General features: G+C 40.1%; 1 protein-coding gene across 3 annotated transcripts in view; it reads right to left on the bottom strand.

The window, feature by feature from the left end:
- Positions 1 to 5497: 5497 nt before the first annotated feature.
- LOC134351649 (protein bicaudal D homolog 1-like) overlaps positions 5498 to 20114 on the bottom strand; it is a 230858-nt gene continuing 216241 nt past the window's right edge. For all 3 annotated transcript variants that reach the window (XM_063058089.1, XM_063058090.1, XM_063058091.1), the window contains one exon: positions 5498 to 11876. In XM_063058089.1, coding sequence (XP_062914159.1) covers positions 11789 to 11876 — 88 coding nt within the window. In that variant the 3' untranslated portion in view covers positions 5498 to 11788. The remainder of the gene's footprint in view (positions 11877 to 20114) is intronic.

A 20114-nucleotide genomic window follows, 5' to 3' on the forward strand; every position in this document is an offset into this window, starting at 1 on the left:
AAAATTGATGGAAGAAAACGTTGTGGTTGACAGCACATGACATTCATGAGTTACATCAAGGGATGGACATGCAAAAGTTTTGGAAGAGCTTATTAGAATTTCTCAGAATAAAGACAGATGGAAGACTATGATCATTCACATCATATGGCATGATGATGAATCTCATTGTACAGAAGGCCCATTTCCCATCCTGTAGCAACTGGCAAATCCATCCCCATGCCTCTCCAGTGTCTCCCAAAAGCTCCTTTTTATGTACCGATGTCCATACATCAGACAGTAAGCCTTGTAATTGATAGAATTTATGAATAAGAGAGGGATGATCACTTTGTTGGGATTAATTTATAGGCCTCCCAATAGTCAGCAGGAGGTGAGCAGAGACACAGGTAAATTGAAGTTGAGTGCAAAAACAGTCAGCTTGTAGTAGTGGAGGGAATTTAACTTTCACTATATTCACTAGAATGGCCTTGTTATGAGGAGCTTGAATGGGGTAGAATGCATTAAGTGCATTCAAGAGGCGTTTTTAAAGCAGTATCTAGAGAATCCCAATAGGAAAGGGGAAATACTCAACTTCCACATAGGGAATGAGAAGGAGAAAGTGGTGAGAACATTTCTGTAGGAACCATTTGGAAACATCAACCATAGTAACTTTGGTTGGCTAAGTACTTTCTCTCTCTCCCTGTGTGACTGGGAGCCCTGAATTATGAAGGTTGTTAAACCAGAAATATTAATTCATTATTTTCTCTTCACACAAATGCTCCCTGAGCTGCTGAGTGTTTTTCTGTATTTTTTGTTTCAAGTTTTATTTTTTTCTGTACTGTTTTATATATGAACAGAGTGGATTAGTGATAGATATATAAATCTATTCAAAAGTAATAATTAAGATTACACAAATACCAAGAGTCAATAGATTATTAATTAACACTAAAATCTAATCAGGTCAGCAAACAATGAAGTCATGGAGCCCTGGAAACAGGCCATTCAGCACACCATGTCTAACAGCCCATCAAGTACTCATCTATACTAATCCCGTTTTACAGTTCTTAGTCCGCAGGGTTCTATGTAAGTGTTCATTTCGGTATGTTCCAAACCTTCCCTGGTAATGTTCGCCAACTCTTCCTCTGCTACATTGATGACTGCATTGGTCCTGCTTCATCCACCCTTGCTGAGCTTATCAATTTCCTCAACTTCACCTCCAACTTCCACCCTAAATTCACTTGGTCTATTTCTGACACCGCCTTCCCCTTTCTTGATTTTTCTCTCTCAGAAATGTTCTCCTTCTTCAAAGTGAAAGGATTTTGTTCACCCACCAACTGCATCTCCTCCATTTCCCACACAGCTGCGTGCACCCCACCTTTCTGCTGCCTTAACAGTGATAGAGTACCTCTTGTCCTTACCTACCACCCCATCAAGCTCCACATCATCTCTCCACAACTTCCATCATCTCCTAAGGGATCCTACCACTAAACATATCTTTACCTTCATCCCATTCTCCACTTTCTGCAGTGATCCCTCTCTCTATGATACTCTTGTCCATTCATCCCTCCCCATTAATCTCCCTCCCAGCACTTATCCCTACAAGTGGCCAAAGTGCTACACCTACCCATTCACCTCCTCCCTCACCTCCATTCAGGGCCCCAAACAGTCCTTCCAGGTGAGGTAACACTTCATCTGCAAATCTGCTGGGGTCAGCTATTGTATCTGGAGCTCCCGATATGGCCTCGTCTACACTGGTGAGTCCCGTTGTAAATTGGGTGACCACTTCGTTGAGCACCTTTGTTCCATCCGCCAAAAGCAGAAGTTCCCAGTGTCCCAAGATTTTAATTCTGATTCTGACTCTATTCCCCACTCTGGCCTCTTACACCTTCTTACCTGCCTATCATCTCTCTCTGAATGCCCCTCCTCCTTTCCTTTTTCCTATGGTCCACTCTCCTCTCCTATCAGATTCCTTAATCTCCAGCCCTTTACCTTTCCTACCTACCTGAATTCACCTATCTCCTTCTGGCTATTCTTTTTCCTCTCCCCTACCTTTTATTTCTTTTCAGTCCTGAAGAAGGGTTTCGGCCCAAAACGTTGACTGTTCATTTCCATAGATGCTGCCTGACCTGCTGAGTTCTTCCAGCATTTTGTGTGTTGCTCCAGATTTCCAGCATCTACAGAATCTCTCTTGTGTTCGTCCAGATATGTTTGTCAGAGGTAAATGGATATTCACTGTGTATTATTGTGATTTCTGTTTATTTCATTCTCATGGTGTAATTCCCCAAAAGGTATTTCAAGGATAAAAGAATTGGAGAGGTTGGATACACATTGACTGATGGCCTAGACCTATTTTTCGAAGATGTGGAGTCAAGATGCAGTTCCTTTAGTAAGAGGCAACAATGAAAATCAAAGGAAGACTAATCTCAGTAAGCAGGTTGCCTCTTCACTTCAGTGTAACAATCTTATCCAATAAAGAGCAAGGAGTGACATGGAGATTTAAAGGTCTGTTGCTCACCCTATGTAAATTGCCTATCAGGCAAGGTCTTGTTTCAGTACAGGATTCCCAGGCATATTGAAAGATGTTTTTTTTTCTCTGCTGACCACTGCAATTTGGAGAGAAAGCCAATTGCAATAATTGGTTTTATCTTCTTATGAAGCCCAGAATATTTAGTTAATATTATTGTGTAGATGTCTGCGATAATCTTAGTCATTCTGATAATTCAGATAACTCAACAGGATGCTTTTATTTCATCATTAGAAATTAATGAGATATTTAGAATCACTTAGCTAGAAGTGACTATCCCAAGTCCCACACTATCGTCCAATCAAACTGTCACATTGAACTAATGGACCATCAAATTAAGTGATTACTTAACTTCAAGCCTTTGTACGTTTCAAAAGCTCAACAATAAAATACTGTATTAGCAACAAGATTTTGAAAATCTTTTACATGAAAACTTGTTCTCTAGGTTCCTTTTCCCAGGGTATCAAACACCTACCTATTCGTTCCTTTTTGTGATACTCCATTTGACACCAGTTATTCCAGTTAGTCAGGCAGATGATTCACATTTATAGGTGGTACGTACTGTTGCAGTTTTCTTCCATTCCATTTCAGTATTGACCTTGGTGAGTTATTGCATTCTCTCAGGGTTGTGTGAAATAACCAATGTCAGAAATGCAAAACGAGTCTTGGAACTGTAGACCAGAAAGAATGACAGTCCACAAATCAGTGAATTCAAACGAGTCAAGGACAGTGGAAGCAGACAGACTAATTGTCTTTGTTCTTGCCGTGTGCTTGGGGATGGAGGCTGCCATTTTGTGAAGACACTCTATTCTCCATTTTGTGAGCATGATCAATGTTTTAAAGAAGACACAATGATACTTCAGGTAATCTGCTTAACTGGAGATCATTTCCAAATAAGAAGTTATTTGAGAGATGTTCTTTGGTTGGATATAATATGCAGGTTTGTGAATGTTGGGGTTGGTGCCTGCCTGGAGTGATTTGAGCTCATTGCTGATTGAGAACAAAAAGCTATAAATTATCCACTGTCTCTTGATGGGAAGAGGGCCATAAATGGATGCTGGCTTGGAGCAGAGCCAATAACAAGGTATTAAAGGACAGACACATGACCTGTGGCCAATGACACTGGAATGCAATATTTGAATTGGTAAGGAATAGATATAAAAGTGGATGCTTCATGTGTGCTGGCAGTGGTAACTTTGAAGGATAACCATCGCAGATACAAACATGAGCAATCCTGCGTGAAACGTGTGGTGAGTGAATTGGGACAACGAGAAATGCCTGGCCAGTGTAGACTCCTTTGCCTGGGTAATACCTTTGACTATTTAGGAAAGTCAGGGAACCTTAGTGGGTGTACATACAAGGTATTTACTGTATGAATTCACGTACTTGCTAGCTGAAACAATAAAGGTGCTTGTCAGTAAATACAGATCTCTCTGTGCCTCACTAATCATTGTTTTAAGAGGTAATTCTTACAACAGAACTTACCTGTGATGTGGTGATGACTGGGTCTTTCTTCCAGCTCCATACTGAGTAAAAATACACATATAAATAATTTAATGACAGCTATCAAGCATTATTACTTGTATTTGGATTTTCATTTCTGGATTATCACCCATGAGCAGTAAAATTGCTGGATATTCCTGTGTAGAGTACAAAAAAATCAGACGATGTGGGGCTAAGTTGTCTGAGCCAATACTTACGTAATGTTAGAATGGCAGGTAGAAGAGTAACACGGAGACACTAGGATCTAACAGCAGAAAAAAGTGTGGTTTGAATTGGGTTACTATATTAATAAACATGAAAGAAGTATTCAAATGGATAAGGAAGTTAAAGACAAAGAAGTTAGAAAATTAGAGGCTATGGGAGTCATCAGTGTGACATGTAGGAATTGTATTGTTGCTTGATTTAACCATGATTAAGGCATGAATCATTATATTTATGATAGACAAGCGATTTTTATTGTAAAATATATAACATTATGCAATTTTGCTGTATATTGTTTGGACATTAAAAATGTTTCTCTAATACCAAACAGCTAAAGCCTTCACCTGTTCCACTATATTATACTAAAGTTAACATTATCAGATGACTAATACTTAAAAAAACTTTTCAAAATCTCCATCCCATCCAGAGTCATGCTGTGATTCACCACCATATAAAATTAATATTGACACTTCATGTTCAACTTTCCTCAATATCGGATTCTGTCACAGCAAGTATAAAATAACTCTTTTAAGTGCTTAAATCCACCAGTCCTGATCCTATCGCAGAGTTCGTATTTTGGCCAATGAGCCTTAATGAAAGTTAATTAAACGGAAACAGAGGTATTCACTAATGCAGCCTGATAAAAACTCCTACATCTTTCTGTGTTTGATAGTAGAAAGCAAACTCATCTCTCAATTCAATGGTGAATCATGTAGTAGGGATTTGAGTCATAAACTGATATGGCATTATATTTCAGAGTTGAAGGGCTATTGAACGATGAGGCTTTATTTCTTGATCTGAGAAATTAAACAAGAGTCTGTTGCGGTGGCTTTGACAAATAGGTAAAGATACCATGGAACTAAATGGAGATGATTGAAACAGATTCTGAGTTTCTTAGTCAGTATTTCTGCCTCAAACAGTATACACCTTGTTATTGAGATTCTGCTGTGTCAAATTGTTCTTACTACAACTAATTTTAAGTTGTTATTTGTATTTCTTAAATATTTAATAAGATGCAACATAAATACAAGTCTTTGACAGCGTAAAAATAAAATTCTGAACCTGGTAATGGCAGAATATAACTGCAATCTTTGTGCTTATTCAGATATCCCATGTATTTATTGGTTTGATATTTTATTATCTTAGTTGTGACTTCCTTGCAGTAGTGGATGAGACACATCACTATATTGATTTTATTTTTAATATTGTGTTTCTTACTAGTAAGAATACAGGTGATGATTAGAAGTGTAACTCACGCAGCACCTCTTAAATAAACCATCAGACGCACAGAAGGACAGGATCACAAGAAACAAACTGTCTCCTCTTTATTGGAAACAATTACACATTACACTGTTTTATGTTGCTTTTTAAGAAATAATTTAAAAACAGATAAATTGCTTTATTTTCATCTCTGAAGCTTTTCATTAGCCTTTTCACCATTTCAAGGGCAGGAATGGGCAGCCTGGGCATTAAAACCACACCACGATGGTGCTGTCAGTCTACATCCACTCAATTAAAGATTCGCTCCAGATTTGCGTTTCCAAATCGATCAAAGGCCTCGTGGCTGATTTCCCTTTTCAACCTTTGGTAGGATTAATTTCAAATTAGGTCACACGAAAAGGGAGCCAATTTCAAAGCTGGGAATCTTAGATTGTCTGCTTTACAATATACACAGTAATATAGGAATTCACTTTTTTTTAGCACAAAGGAATACTTCCATTACATTTTATAATCCAAGGGGAAAAAATTCAATAGTTGTATACAGACCAGAATCAAACACATTAAATTCAAAGGATCAATCCACTAATACCATTCCTAAAGTCTACGAATCAACCAAATAGTTACTATACATCCCAAATTACAAATTTCAGCAAGGGAGATGAATACTTTATGAAGCTGAATATGAATAGTATGGAAGTATAAGAATTTCTATGATACCAACCCATCTGGGTAGTACATACCATATAGTACATCAACTTATCTGCACTTCTCGGCTATGTGCATTATGCTATATAAAATGTTCTTTTTTTTAAGGATAGTTAAACAAATAGCTGTTTTTCAGGTATTTAGCACATGCAAATTTAAATTTATGACTTTATTGACTTTGCAAAAAGGCACAAAATAGGCATGGAACAATTAATGTTCTAAACAAATTAATTTTGTAATAATAGTTCAGACTCCAGATATTCTCTGCTGGAATAGAAAATGACTCCAGATTTACTTCTATAATGGAGAAGGGAAGGGGAATAAATGATATGTAAGTTTGGCCTTGAGACTGTCACAGAGTAAAGCAAAATTTCTGAGAGTTTGGCTAGAACTGACCAAAGCAGAGTTCAAAGCTAAGAAGGTCGCCATACAACTAAATGATTTCGATCAGGTCAAGTTATGTTCCAGCATAGAAATCACTGTAGCCTGAATGATGCCATTAGAAGATAGATTGCTAAGTGGTCTACCTTAAGATGACATCAGTACTTTTAACACGTGGAGACCTGTCAAATAGTAATCTCCACTGACCTGAGAATCATAGCATATAATAAGTATAATCTATCAACCAAACTACCTCTGATTTTCTGTTGAAGTTTCATCACATTTTTACTAAAGACAATTGTTACCATAAATGTTTAAATTAATTATGACCTATAGCAGCCCCAAAACAGCCTATGTCATACAGAACAATGATTAAAAAGACTATTTAAAAAAATTTCTATACTGAGAAAGTGGATTGAATGATTAGTAAATCAGAGATTCTAGCAGTAGTGCCTGTCTTCTTGCTATTAAGTGCAATCTCATCTCTGCACTTGGATTGGTCACAGTGGACACTGATCATTAAATAAAACTTCACTTTCAACTCATGTGTTGGTGCTCTTTGTACATTTGATTAGCTATGAAATTAATATCAAGAATGGTTCTTTTTAATATGAACCATTCTTCAGGCAAGCAGTCTGTTGTGTAACAAAACTTTTTTTTAAGGGAGAAAAATTTTAAATGTACCAAGCCTCTTATAAAAGACACTTGCTATTGTACCAAAGGCAGATATGAAATAAAGTTAAATGGTATAGGTTTGGTGGATACAGCTATAGTACCATAGAGAGAATATTGAACAGCTAATCTGTGGAAAAGAGAGTAATTTGTTTGGATTCATTGTCTTCTCGTGTGTGTGTGTGTGTGTGTATTATACTTAAAAACTCAAATTTAAGGCTGAAATAATTTAAATAATTATATTGTAAGAGTTTTAATCATTGTTCTAGAAGTCAGTACTTAAACCTCTACAATATTGAATGTTCAAATAGAATGCCCAAAAATTTTTTAAATAGTATCCAGAAATGAAAAGTATACATTATAGACTCAGAAAAAGAACTTTCAATCATATTTTCAGTATGCTTTTAACAAATCATAACTTTATAAGTTACTTTTATTTGCCTGTGTTCATATGAGACACCTTGAGCAGTTAGTGTGTGTGATTGTACTTTAATAAGGCAGTTATTACACATGATAAAACCCACTGGTTGCCTATTATACTTTGCAGTTCTTCATTCCTGGATTTATAGCAACAAAAAGCAAAAACACAAATACCTAGAAAATATTATTGGTTTACAAGAACTTGCTGAAGTGAATAGAGGAGTTTTTGGAACTCAGGGTCATGGAGGACTTCAAAAGTACTGTAATTTAAAAAAAAATCACACACACCATTATCTTTGGATAGGACCACAAGGAAGTTCCCATCAAATAACACATTTAAAATGTTACATCTGTTATGCAAAGGCTGAGATAATATTTTTGGAGCTGCTGATTTTGATTGTGCTAGTACAACATGTTGAGAGCAAACTTGGAAAAGAAACTTGTCTACGGTGAATGACCTTGCCAACCCTGAGAGCTCAAGATTTCTCTGGCTAAGTACAATGGCTGCAAACAGGTTACCATGACAGGAAAACTGATCATTTAAACTGAAACCATTCTCCAGTGGAAGGAAGAATCAAGTTCTTTATCAATTTCAATGTATCCTTTTCAGTAAGAGCTCTTGAACTAGGTGCTCAGTTTTAAGGCGGTACAAAAAAAAAACGCAAGGGATGGTTGACAATGGGCGTGAAGGTACAGGGTGTAGTAGATCACCAGATGAAGTTTTATACATAAACATTAACACTGAAGACAAAAATTTCTTAAAGTTAACCCTTGCTGTAAAATAGCTAATAACATGCAAACGACTATTATCTCCAGGATTCCAAAGTCAATAATCTCTCATGTTTCAATATCCAATTTTTACATGAGCCCAATGTTACTGGATTTAGGAGTTAATGGTGGAAAGAATATCAGTGCAGTAATAATATTTTGTCTTTAAATGCCTTTTGTGTGCTTTTTATATATGACATTGAAATACATTTTTCTCTGTGGCTCAATTTACCAGAGAGAAATATGTAGCCCATACTGTTTGCTTAATGTGCCAGTAACATTAAGTGACAGAACGTTAATACTGCAATTTGTTAAATTCTTTATATAATATATATGACGGGGTGGATAATTTAGACCACTTTATCCTTGCGACATCCAGCTGCTATGTCAAAAGTATTTGACATTCCAGCTGGATACCATGGAAAATATATCTCACTAATTTATTTTGTTGGATATATAAAAATATGCATAAAGTAACTTAACAAAAAAATAGATATTGTGCGCAATTTTAAGTTCAGTTGAATTCAGCTTGTTCTTTACAGTAACAATCCTGTTCACACTGTGAACTTTGTTTCAACACCATTTGATAACAGTCCAGACTAACTAAGGATATTATGTCAGAATGCTTTAACAATGTCAGTAATAATAGAATTTTTTGTCATTGTTCACAAATGGACTGTTAAAAAACAGGACAGTAGCTGAGAGCAATCATGATTGTAGTGATCAACACATCAACAAATTGGAAGGCAAGGAATGCGGAATGATGATGTCATTCTTTTAAATCATTATTCACAATTTGCATGTTCAGTGTAGATAACTGCACATAATTAGCATAAACTGTTGATTTTCGTATAAATTACAAATATTTACAAACTGACTGCAACATAATCTGTGTTCTTCTCAAAACTGTAGTTTCACAGAATTTTTCAGCTGCCACATCATTTATTTACCTACTCTGTTCAGCTGAAGGAGCCCAAAGCAGATTCACTATCCTGATTCAGGGTGTGTACAAAATTGAGGGAAATCATTTCAATTAATTGCCGAAATTCAGCTTCAGGGGTTTCCCAACCCATATGACCCTGCTGCCTTCATTGCAGCTGCGGTGGATAGGAGTGGGTTGTAGATCAGATCTCAGTTTCCAAATGAGCATAAAAAGGAATCTAAACAGTTCTTTTCCTGTGGCTCACTACACTGGCATGGATTTGTTATGAAACTACTTTTTAAAAATTCTAATTGCTTCTTACTTTAGTCTCAGATTGTTATATGTAACCTATTAGCTTGTATAAAGATAGTAATATTTATATTAATAAATCCATAATAGGGCACTGTCGTCAGGAAGAATTATTTGGCAAATATTTTCAGACCAAGAAGAACGGTGTAGTATTTTCAGCACAATGATATCCAGCTCCAATAACATGAGTACTTTCATGTACTTCATTTTTCTATTTGCCACGAATTTAAAATTAATTTTTTCCCAAATAGTTCATCTTCCCTTTGTTAATTGATTGCCCTTTATTTCACTGTGATTCTTTAATATGATATATTCCATTGCCTTATGATGGCAGTGCTGAGAATAGTCTTGCATTAAAAAAAAGACTATTAGGCTGAAGTTGCTTTCACACCACAGAAAGGTTGATGTGCACAAAAAATATTTTGCACGGCATGAGTGCAATACAGTTATGCCACAGGTGTGGATACAGTGCATTCCCAGAATTTTGTTAATAGAAATGAATAATTACAAATTGGTATCTATATATACACACGCATAATATTTGCTATTTTCATATATATATATATATCATTTGTTTTATGAAAAGTTACAAATCAAAACAACATCCAGTAATAAGTTGTTTAACTAAGTAAACTAAATTATAATTATAAATCAATTAAATTCTATAATAACACAACTGTGCGTGAATTGTGCAAATAGTGAAATATGCCAAACAGAAAACAGAAAGTCAACAGATATAAAGCTTTTTTTCCAACATCACCTTGGTGAAAACAAAAATGTAAACATCTCTGACAGAAAACTCTTGGCTTCATGAGAAGCTGAAGTATGTTTGACTGTATGAGTGAAAGGAATATTCATCTTGTAAAAAGGGAATAGTCGGTAAGATTCCCATCATTACTACTCTGATAACAGTACTATCCATGACTTTCACGTACTTGCTCACATGTTCCCAGGCTTTGCTCAGCCTCAGCACTCTTCAAACTCTATTAATACCGATCCATGGTGATAACACAATTAATTCTGGCATTTCAAGTATCAACACCAGTCTATGCAGGTTCTTGGATACATTTATCTAACAAGAAGTAAAACTTGTCACCCTTAAGACATTATACTTACAGATAAATGTTCCAAGCCCTTGCACACAAAATAGAAAAATGTTTGTAGCCTACATAGTCAGTTATCTAGAAGATAGTACCTTGGCAATAATATCCTGTTTTTCTTTTTTGCTGAACAGTGGCAACAAGTTAATAATACCATGTCTGGAAGCAATAAAAAAAGCTATTCAACAATAACAGTATCAACCTTTTGAAAAAAAAACACATGGCAGATCAAGCAATTTCTGTTTGCTACCTTAGTCCAAACATCAAATAAATATCTTAATACTCTGGTTTTATGAAAAGATATAAATCAAGTGCATCCATTTATAAGTTAAATACAAGGACAAATGAATAAATAAAAATACAATAGCAGATCTCTAGCATCAGAAAAGAAGAACTGATGCTTGGTTTACAGTTGTGACCATTGCCACAGACCCTTATGATGCCCAACTCACGGTATAGTAACAGCATAATCTAGGAATGCTAACCATGTCAAAATACTGCTTTTTTACTTTTAGACAATCACAACATCATTTCCAAATAATAGTTTCCTACCAAAGATCATCCAATAAGTAAAAACAAACAAACATGTAAGTGCACAACATATGAAACATCATTTAGGACAAACTTACAAAATAAATGCATCACCTCATGCTTCCAAAATTACTGAAACACACATCAAAATCCATTCCTGTTTCTAATCTCAGATGCTGAATGACTGATGTCCATCGTCTGCAAATTAATTATTTTAGTGCTTTTCTCTGCCCCCTTTTTTCCGATCTCTATTTGTGTTTCATGGGCAAAAACCAAGTGACTGTGAACTACTGTTTCACAAAAGTTAGTTAGCCTTTATACTCCAAAATAAGAGATGGAGGAAGGGGAAAATAACAGCAAACGAGCTTTTCCATACAAATGCTCAGTGCTTCACATTTCACGTTGGTCAACATTCTCTTCTTTGTTCTCACCATCAATAGGATTTGGGGCTCAGCACTGAAGCAACATAGGAGGAGCCTTTGGGCTTTCCTGGCAACACATCAGTGCCAGTGGAATCTTGCTTTCTTCTCCAATGGATAACATCCTGTGGCATGATTAGGAATGGGGAGCCTTAGAAATACATCTGAGAGGGACACATTTTGATCTGGAATGTGGTTGCTCTTCCTGGAGAGCTATATTAGGACTGCAAAGTTAAAAAAAAAACAACAACAAGCAGTAAGAAATATATGCACTTACAAAGCAAAATGACTCTGTTGGAAAAAATACAGATGTTAGATAAGCTGGCCAAATTGCAAATTAATATATCTCTAAATGTCCCTTATTTTTAATCTTTCCACTCTTTTACTGAAGATTCTTGATGTAATCCTAACCTCATTTAACTACCAGGAACGTGAAGAGATCAGATTTGTTGTCCTCCTTGCTCCCTGTCTTCAATGAAAAGAATAATCGAGCTAGATATAAAATGGGTGAGTACCCAATATGAACTCAACCAATCTCCACTGAGTAAATCTAGGGATTAGATCTGAAGACAGTGGTCATCCACAGATACAAAGAGTTAGGATTCTAACCAGCCATTAGAATGTGACACGCCCCATAGTGAAGACAGACAACATTACCATCTGAAACCTATGTCCAATAATTCTGATGCAACTTCAGCAGGATTATTTACCCTGGAACAATGCTGTCCTGTAGAGTTGGAAGACTTAGGACAATTATAATATCCTTACAACAAGAATTCTGCAGATGCTGGAAATTCAAGCAACACCCATCAAAGTTGCTGGTGAACACAGCAGGCCAGGCTGCATCTCTAGGAAGAGGTACAGTCGACGTTTCAGGCCAAGACCCTTCGTCAGGACTAACTGAAGGAAGAGTTAGTAAGAGATTTGAAAGTGGGAGGGGGAGGGGAGATCCAAAATGATAGGAGAAGACAGGAGGGGGAGGGATGGAGCCAAGAGCTGGACAGGTGATTAGCAAAGGGGATACGAGAGGATCATGGGACTGGAGGTCCGGGGAGAAAGACAAGGGGGGGGGGAACCCAGAGGATGGGCAAGGGGTATAGTCAGAGGGACAGAGGGAGAAAAAGGAGAGAGAGAGAAAGAATGTGTGTATATAAATAAATAATGGATGGGGTACGAGGGGGAGGTGGGGCATTAGCAGAAGTTAGAGAAGTCAATGTTCATGCCATCAGGTTGGAGGCTACCCAGACGGAATATAAGGTGTTGTTCCTCCAACCTGAGTGTGGCTTCATCTTTACAGTAGAGGAGGCCGTGGATAGACATGTCAGAATGGGAATGGGATGTGGAATTAAAATGTGTGGCCACCGGGAGATTCTGCTTTCTCTGGCGGACAGAGTGTAGGTGTTCAGCAAAGCGGTCTCCCAGTCTGCGTCGGGTCTCGCCAATATATAGAAGGACGCATTGGGAGCACCGGACGCAGTATATCACCCCAGCCGACTCACAGGTGGAGTGTCGCCTCACCTGGAAGGACTGTCTGGGGCCCTGAATGGTGGTAAGGGAGGATGTGTAAGGGCATGTGTAGCACTTGTTCCGCTTACAAGGATAAGCGCCAGGAGGGAGATCAGTGGGGAGGGATTGGGGGGGACAAATGGACAAGGGAGTTGCGTAGGGAGCGATCCCTGCAGAAAGCGGGGGGGAGGGGGAAGATGTGCTTAATGGTGGGATTCCATTGGAGGTGGCGGTGGCGGAAATTACAGAGAATAATATGTTGGACCCGGAGGCTGGTGGGGTGGTAGGTGAGGACCAGGGGAACCCTATTCCTAGTGGGTGGCGGGAGGATGGAGTGAGAGCAGATGTGCGTGAAATGGGGGAGATGCATTTGAGAGCACAGTTGATGGTGGAGGAAGGGAAGCCCCTTTCTTTAAAAAAGGAAGACATCTCCCTCGTCCTGGAATGAAAAGCCTCATCCTGAGAGCAGATGCGGCGAAGACGGAGGAATTGTGAGAAGGGGTTGGCATTTTTGCAAGAGACAGGTTCAGAAGAGGAATAGTCCAGATAGCTGTGAGAGTCAGTAGGCTTATAGTAGACATCAGTGGATAAGCTGTCTCCAGAGATAGAGACAGAAAGATCTAGAAAGGGGAGGGAGGTGTCGGAAATGGACCAGGTAAACTTGAGGGCAGGGTGAAAGTTGGAGGCAAAGTTAATAAAGTCAACGAGCTCAGCATGCGTGCAGGAAGCAGCGCCGATGCAGTCCTCGATGTAGCAAAGGAAAAGTGGGGTACAGATACCAGAATAGGTTTGGAACATAGATTGTTCCACAAAGCCAACAAAAAGGCAGGCATAGCTAGGACCCATGCGGGTGCCCATAGCTACACCTTTAGTTTGGAGGAAGTGGGAGGAGCCAAAGGAGAAATTATTAAGAGTAAGGACTAATTCCGCTAGACGGAGTCATAGTTACTCCCGCCAGTTACCCGCGCTTCACTGGATTTCTTCAAACTGGCCCTGGCAACCCGCTAACCCGCCCGGCCGGGCCTGACGATGCTCTAGAAACCCGAAACAGGCAATTTCGTGAACCAAGCGCGTCCACTCCTGACAATTCGTTAACCAACCCTGCCCCAGCAAATCGTTAACCAAGCCGGCCCGGGCAAATAGTTAACCGTCCCGGCGGTCCTGACAATTCGATAAACAACCAGCTGAGGACAAATCCTTCATCCCCAGTAACAACTGGTTCATGCCCCACCGTCAAAATGTCCCAGCCGATATTTATCAGAAACTCCTCGTTGGCCCATGGGCCCGCCTCCTTATTACATTTATTTTTGGATGTCAGATTTTACAATCACTTTCAAAATGATAATCATACAGAAAGGAATGTACATCCAAGAACGTGGTACATATATACAACAACCCAAGAGCCAGATCATTCAGGAACCCTATAAAGGGCCCACATCATCCATTTTAACCCGTGTCCCGAAAGTACCCGCGCCCACCGCCCGTGCTCCGCATGTACAGATCATAACACCCCAGCAACCCACGTATCACAAGGAAAGCAGCGTCCAACCGCACCAGATACGAAAGTCCCAATGAAGTGAGTGCGGATGAAGATCTCTTAAACATAATACTGTGGCACCCAATCACCACCGGTCCATGGCATATCTTCCCAATGTACCAGCCGAAGATCTTAACATAGTCCAAGATGGCCCTTCCCACAGAGGGCTCACATTATTTGAGTCTCCAGCAAACGGTCTTCCATAGGCACAGCTATGTCCATAACAATCGCTGCCCGACCCTGATGGACAATTAGGTCGGGCTTGCAAAGTGTCTGTGCAGTGGGGATCCTGGGCTCCTCGAGCACCTCAAACCAGCACGTTGCAGGGATTTCGCCAGAAAACAGGCAACCTGATTATGCCTTGCACACCGTGCCCGATGGGTCACAGCACGATTGTAAAATATAGTGCAAGGATTCGGGTGCCCCACATAGTCCATGACATTTGGGGTCCGCGCTTCCTGGACGACCTCGACCAGAGAGTCATAGTTACTCCCGCCGGTTACCCGCGCTTCACTGGATTTCTTCAAACTGGCCCTACAGAGTCTGCTCCGTCTAGCGGAATTAGTCCTTACTCTTAATAATTTCTCCTTTGGCTCCTCCCATTTCCTCCAAACTAAAGGTGTAGCTATGGGCACCCGTATGGGTCCTAGCTATGCCTGCCTTTCCGTTGGCTTTGTGGAACAATCTATGTTCCGTGCCTATTCTGGTATCTGTCCCCCACTTTTCCTTCACTATATCGAGGACTGCATTGGCGCTGCTTCCTGCACGCATGCTGAGCTCGTTGACTTTATTAACTTTGCCTCCAACTTTCACCCTGCCCTCAAGTTTACCTGGTCCATTTCCGACACCTCCCTCCCCTTTCTAGATCTTTCTGTCTCTATCTCTGGAGACAGCTTACCCACTGATGTCTACTATAAGCCTACTGACTCTCACAGCTATCTGGACTATTCCTCTTCTCACCCTGTCTCTTGCAAAAATGCCATCCCCTTCTCGCAATTCCTCCGTCTTCGCCGCATCTGCTCTCAGGATGAGGCTTTTCATTCCAGGACGAGGGAGATGTCTTCTTTTTTTAAAGAAAGGGGCTTCCCTTCCTCCACCATCAACTGTGCTCTCAAACGCATCTCCCCCATTTCACGCACATCTGCTCTCACTCCATCCTCCCACCACCCCACTAGGAATAGGGTTCCCCTGGTTCTCACCTACCACCCCACCAGCCTCCGGGTCCAACATATTATTCTCCGTAACTTTCGCCACCTCCACGGGATCCCACCACTAAGCACATCTTTCCCTCCCCCCGCTCTCTGCTTTCCACAGGGATCGCTCCCTACGCGACTCCCTTGTCCATTCGTACCCCCCATCCCTCCCCACTGATCTCCCTCCTGGCACTTATCCTTGTAAGCGGAACAAGTGCTACACATGCCCTTACACTTCCTCCCTTACCACCATTCAGGGCCCCAGACAGTCCTTCCAGGTGAGGCGACACTTCACCTGTGAGTCGGCTGGGGTGATACACTGCGTCCGGTGCTCCCGATGTGGCCTTCTAGATATTGGCAAGACCCAACGCAGACTGAGAGACTGCTTTGCTGAACACCTACGCTCTGTCCGCCAGAGAAAGCAGGATCTCCCAGTGGCCACACATTTTAATTCTACATCCCATTCCCATTCTGACATGTCTATCCACAGCCTCCTCTACTGTAAAGATGAAGCCACACTCAGGTTGGAGGAACAACACCTCATATTCTGTCTGGGTAGTCTCCAACCTGATGGCATGAACATTGACTTCTCTAATTTCCGCTAATGCCCCACCTCCTCCTCGTACCCCATCCGGTATTTATTTATATACACACATTCTTTCTCTCTCTCTCCTTTTTCTCCCTCTGTCCCTCTGACTATACTCCTTGTCCATCCTCTGGGTTCTCCCCCCCTTGTCTTTCTCCCCAGACCTCCAGTCCCATGATCCTCTCATATCCCCTTTGCCAATCACCTGTCCAGCTCTTGGCTCCATCCCTCCCCCTCCTGTCTTCTTCTATCATTTTGGATCTCCTTCTCCCCCTCCCCCTCCCACTTTCAAATCTCTTACTAACTCTTCCTTCAGTTAGTCCTGACAAAGGGTCTCGGCCTGAAACGTCAACTGTACCTCTTCCTAGAGATGCTGCCTGGCCTGCTGCGTTCACCAGCAACTTTGATATAATATCCTTACTTCCATTTTGGCTGGTTTACTATTTCATCCAAAAAAAAATTTCAAAGCTATGACCTTCTCGGTTAACTTAACCATTGTGTTTGCCAGCCTTGTGACATCCAACCTACTGCAAATTTATTTCTCAACATGCATAGTGTAACATTTCACAATCGATAATCCTTCAAAATGAACATTCCAACGCAGCAACATAAAGTTTGTACGAAAAATGTCAGTAAAAGAATTTTTAAAATATAGACCTTGTAAGTAACAGAACATATTTTACAAGGTAATGAAATAATCTTGAAAGGGTTCAAGGATAATTAATGAGGAAAAAGGAAAGTAATGGAAGTGTGTTAATAATCTTTATAACAATATTACAAAGGATTAAATACCTAAAAATAAATGCGTTCAGCTTTTTAGAAATTAAGTAACTGGAAAATTTGTTGTTTGCCTGTGAATTTATCTGCCATTTTGGATGGTGGTGATTTTTGTTTCTCAGAGCTAATGTGGAATAGGCCCTTCAGGACCAAACAGCCACGTTGCCCAGCAACCTCCCTATGTATCCCTAGCCTAACCACAGGACAATTTACATTGATCAATTAATCTACTCAGTATAATTACAAACTTCCGAATGGTCACACACCCTTAGTGGATGCTAGTTGTTTACTATTGAGTGTAATTTTTATTTTGGAGAGAATTTAACAAGCAGGATTTATCGGCGGGTGCTTTTACCATAAACACAAGAGCTTCTGAGGATGCTGGAAATCCAGAGCAACACACACAAACACACACACACACACACACACACACACACACACACAACTGCAGGTCAGACAGCATCTATGGAAATGAATAAACAGTTGATGTTTCGGGCCGACACCCTTCACCAGAAGTAGACATCCAGTCCTGAGAAATCTTTTGCCTATGTAGTATCTCTGTTGGCACATCATACAGTATTTAATAAGAGAGTTGAACAACCAGAAACTGACACTGAGTTACTTATGAGGTTGAGATAGGAAATTTCAGAGCTTAGTGCTCTAGCAGCTGCAGGTACAGCTGCCAATGATAGGCTGACATTATTCAGGCAAATCCAGGAGCCCATAATTGAAAGAATGTGAATGTGTAAAACTAGATGATTACACAAGTTTGGCAGGGCCAGACCATGGTGGGGTTGGGTTGGGGTGGGTGGGGGAGCAGAGCAGTTGTAGACAAGAATGAGAATTTTAAATAAGTGCTAATGGGACCAAATGTAAGTCAGTAAGTACAGAATGAATGTGTCTCGGTCCTGCTGTTAGAATATAGGCAGCCAATTATCGTACCGTTTCAAATTTTCAAGGCATGGAATGAGGAATTCTACACGGAAGTGCAGTCAAATGTCAGTTCTAGAGATTAAAAATGGTGCGAGCAAGCGCTTCACCAGCTTTTGAGCTAGTGCTGATCAAAGGCGGACTGTGGGAGAGAGACTGAGAATCACATTCAAAATAATATTAATTCATTTGGCCCAATACTGATCTTGGAGCTCGCCAAGATTCCTGGCCGTCTGGTTCAAATTCAGATGCTTGCTAGGAAGAGATCTATTATTTCTAGATTCTATTATTCGTAAACTGGTAATAGGGCCATTAATATTGGGTAGAATTAATATGGATTTATAAATGCGATGCAATGTTTCACAAATCAGTTAACAGGATGCGAGTAGCAGAAGATAATGTTGAACCAGTGGCTGTGATGTAGCTGGTCTTTTAAAAGGCCTTTGATAAGATGCCACACAAAAAATTCTTAAACAAAATTAGAGAATATGGTATAAGTGTTGATATACTGGCATAGATTACTGACTGATGAATGGAGAGAAAACATAGAGTAAGAAAAGTTGGGCCATTTTCAGATCGGGGTTCTGACTAGCAGGGATCATTTCTGGGACTCCAGATGCCAAGACCTCATCCTGTCAAACCTCAGTTCATCCCAGCCAGAAGGATAGGGTTTGTGGCAGGTGATCAGAGAACATGAGGAATACTTGATCTGTGCCAGTTGCAGAGGTCTCCACCAATACCAGTTTTGGATTTGTAACTACATCATAGGATGACTGAGATGCTAAGCAGAAGCAGCAGCTTGTAGATGGAGCAAAGCAACTCCACCACCTACACATCAAGCTCCGCAGTCCTGTCGTAACCTGCCAGGAATCGTGGTAGACAATTAAGCAACCAATGGAAATCAAACATGCCATGATGGCCCTTCCTCAAAAACTCATGTGAGTCAATAGTTAATGTTAAAGCAGACTCATCCATTTTCAAGCACAACCACTGAGAGCAATATCCTTCACAACCTCCTCCTGAGACTCCCACTATCACAGATTCCAGTCTTTGGGCAAGCCAGTTGGGCTCCGTGTGCTACCAAAAAATAATGACTGTATTGGACATAATAGAGTCTGCCAACCTTTTCAATACCATGTCTGAATATCAATGTTCCCGAAACGGGTATATCTACAACACTGACCAGCAGCTGAAGCTGTGGAATTTTCCCAAAAATCCAAATTACAGTCCTGTTGACTTACTTATCAAGAGGCAAGAATGAACAAGGTAGCAAGCTGCACTTGCTCCCCAATGCTCAGTTTGTGTTCTGGGACCACGAGGTGAGAACCTCAGTCTTGGTCCAAGCATGGATGTGGCATTTGAATTCTAAGTGAGAGTCTCTGCCTTTGAGCTCAAGGCAGCAATAGTTGGATGTGGCACCAGTTTATTCTTTTGTCAGCAGCAGTTGATGACAGAATTCTGCAATGGCTGGAGTCATGCCATGCATTGCAGGAAGATGGGTGTACTTGGGACATTCATTATTCGGGTCTTCAGTATATCGTTGCAGAAGTTTTTAAGGCCATGTCCTAGATTTAACTGCCCTGATCTGATTCATCAGTACTCTCCACTCTATCATATTGATAAGTAGACAATTCCAAAGTATTCATCCTCATTCAAAATTCTGCAGATTGTCAATCAGTGCATACTGACAGCAAGTCCAGGGTATCATGTTAGTTTTGAGTGACATTTGGTAAGTAACATTCATTTTAAACATGTAGCTGACAATGACACTCTCTAACAAAATAGAGTAAACTTACAAAAGAATATATCTGATATAGAATAGTGGCCATTCTTCAAAGGCAGTACTTTGGTTATGAAAAGCATTGCCCTGACTTGAGCTGACGGTAGAAGTTTTAAGAACGCAATCTTTTTAATTACTAGTCCTTCTCACCTA

The sequence above is a fragment of the Mobula hypostoma genome, chromosome 9 (assembly GCF_963921235.1).
Source record: "Mobula hypostoma chromosome 9, sMobHyp1.1, whole genome shotgun sequence".
NCBI lineage: Eukaryota > Metazoa > Chordata > Chondrichthyes > Myliobatiformes > Myliobatidae > Mobula > Mobula hypostoma.